General features: G+C 40.8%; 1 protein-coding gene across 2 annotated transcripts in view; it reads left to right on the plus strand.

Annotated features, from left to right (window-relative positions):
• Positions 1-2,530, plus strand: part of POU1F1 (POU class 1 homeobox 1) — a 13,410-nt gene extending 10,880 nt beyond the window's left edge. For both annotated transcript variants that reach the window (XM_009581084.1, XM_009581085.1), the window contains exon 7: positions 2,317-2,530. In XM_009581084.1, coding sequence (XP_009579379.1) covers positions 2,317-2,530 — 214 coding nt within the window. The remainder of the gene's footprint in view (positions 1-2,316) is intronic.

Consider the following 2,530-nt stretch of genomic DNA (forward strand, 5'->3'; position numbering starts at 1 on the left):
GGATGTGACCATCCAACCAATTCCTCATCCACCAGAAAGTCCATCCATCAAATCCATATCTCTCCAGCTTAGAGAGAAGGATGTTGTGGAGGACCGTGTCAAAAGCCTTATAGAGGTCCAGCTAGGTGACATCCATAGCTCTTTCCTTGTCCATTGATGTAGTCACTCCATCACAGAAGGCCACTATGTTGGTCAGGCAGGACTTGCCCTTAGTGAAGCCATGCTGGCTGTCTCGAATCACCTCCCTGTCCTCCATATGTCTTAGCCTAGCTCCTAGGAGGATCTGCTCCATGATCTTCCCAGGCACAGAGGTGAGGCTGACTGGCCTGTAGTTCCCTGGGTCTTCCTTTTTTCCCTTTTTAAAAATGGGGATTATGTTTCCCCTTTTCAGGGACTTCACCTGACTGCCATGACTTTTTAAATATCATGGAGAGTGGCTCAGCAACTACATCGGCCAATTCTCTCAGGACTCTGGGATGCATCTTGTCAGTCATATTGCCTTTGATATAAGGAATAAAATGAAGATGTGATTTCTCTCTGACTTTTGAATTAAGTATTCCTCTGAGGGGATGCTTCTCAGTTAGGAGTGAATTTAGGATGGGAGATGCTTCATAGCTCATCTGCTCCTCACAGCACCTCACAAAGGATGAAGCTTTACTCTCAGGAGGCCAGTTTCTGCTCTCAGCTTCTCTACAAGCCAGTAAGGACTTGAGCAGTAGTGCCAAGACCTTGCCCAGTTTATGCAGTATGGCCTGCATGAGAGCTCTGAGTTGAGAGCATCTCTGTCCTAGGTGTTTTCCCCTGGCTAGAGGAACCCACTGAAGACTGTTCATCCAACATTGTGGGTTTTGGTGTTGTTTTTTAACAGCTATTGAGAAAAAAAGTCCTTCTATTAAGCATTTTTTAATTATTCCTGCTTTTACATCTAACCCCACTGCACTGGGAGTATCGAATACGGCAGGTTGTCAAGGGCACAGATAACTGAGGGGAAGTTCAGGACCAAATCCCATTTAGTAAGAAAATATTAATTGTTCCTTTGAAGGCATATAGGACCTCAGTCTGAAGACGTGAAACTAATCAGAGACATGGACTTTATCTGAACTGCAGCCTTACTCTTAGCAATTCTTAATGGATGTTTGAAGGCAAACTAGAGGTAAAACAAAAGTCCCACAAACTAAGTTAGGTTAGTTATACCCTGAGCAAAAACTACTTAATTTGAATTTGTGGAAGTTATTTTATTTTATACTTTGATCAAAGCCTAAGAAGTTGTTAGTCAAAAATAGTGATATTTCTATACTTCTGTGTTTGCAGAACACCATGCTATTAGTTAGGTAGTTTTAGTAACATTAGTAAATATTGCAAAATTGACCTGTAAATGAAAGACCAACAACACATGACAGATGAAGTAATGAAATAACTAGAACTCCAGCAGATACTTCCTATATTTCTGTAACAGAAATACCAGCATCTCATTTCCAGAATAATGCTTGAAGTGCCCTCTTGTGTCCAAAGAAATTACAGCTACTGCTCCAGTTCTGGATGCATCCTGGTGGCACACAAGCATGTTGCAGATAGTCATATTACATGAGAATATGTAACACAAACGGGAAGCAAATTTTATCTGACAATAAGAAAAGATAGTAGTCTTAACTTATTTTGTTTACTGAACCACTCAACTTTGGTCACTGCTGATTCTGAGGAATAGATTAAGGCAGACTTTTAGAAAACGCGATGATTGCTAAAGCAGCTCGCCATAATCTCTGTGGTTTCTAGAACTACTTTAGTATCCTCTCTATTACAAAATGAAGCGCAGAACTTGATAAAACATACAGCATTTCCCAAACTGTAAGTGATGGAGCTCTTCCCCTTTGTAAACCCAAATGATTTGATGCAACCAGGTAACGCCAGTAATGTGCATTTGCTGAACCCCTATGACGCTGCTGTGACTGGGGCAGAATGGGTGGTCAGGCTTGTTCCAATAGCTGTGATCCCATTCATGTCTAGTTAGTAGCTGTATCTCCTAGAGAACACAAGCATAAATATTTCATGATTATCACTGAAATTGTACCAAACTTGATGCTAGTTTTGCCTTTAAATTACTCTGCGCTGAAATTCTGCATGATGTGATCCTGTTCATGTCAGCAAAGAACTATAGCATACTTTTAAGCTCTGTGGGTTTTCTTTACATAGAAAAAGAGGAAAACAAACCAAGTCACTACCTTCAGTGCTCTTACTTGACCCTTCTCCTGAACTAGTGGTGAAAGCTTGAATATGTCAGAAAAGTTTTTAAAAATGAAATTTTATCCCTTTATCCAGTATTGCTGCCAAAGAAGCCCTAGAGAGGCACTTCGGAGAACAAAGTAAGCCTTCTTCTCAGGAAATTATGAGGATGGCTGAGGGGCTCAATCTTGAGAAAGAAGTTGTGAGAGTTTGGTTTTGCAACAGAAGACAAAGGGAAAAAAGAGTGAAGACAAGCTTACATCAGAATGCCTTTAGCTCTATTATCAAGGAGCATCACGAATGCCGGTAA

The sequence above is a fragment of the Fulmarus glacialis genome, unplaced genomic scaffold (assembly GCF_000690835.1).
Source record: "Fulmarus glacialis isolate BGI_N327 unplaced genomic scaffold, ASM69083v1 scaffold12827, whole genome shotgun sequence".
Taxonomy (NCBI): domain Eukaryota; kingdom Metazoa; phylum Chordata; class Aves; order Procellariiformes; family Procellariidae; genus Fulmarus; species Fulmarus glacialis.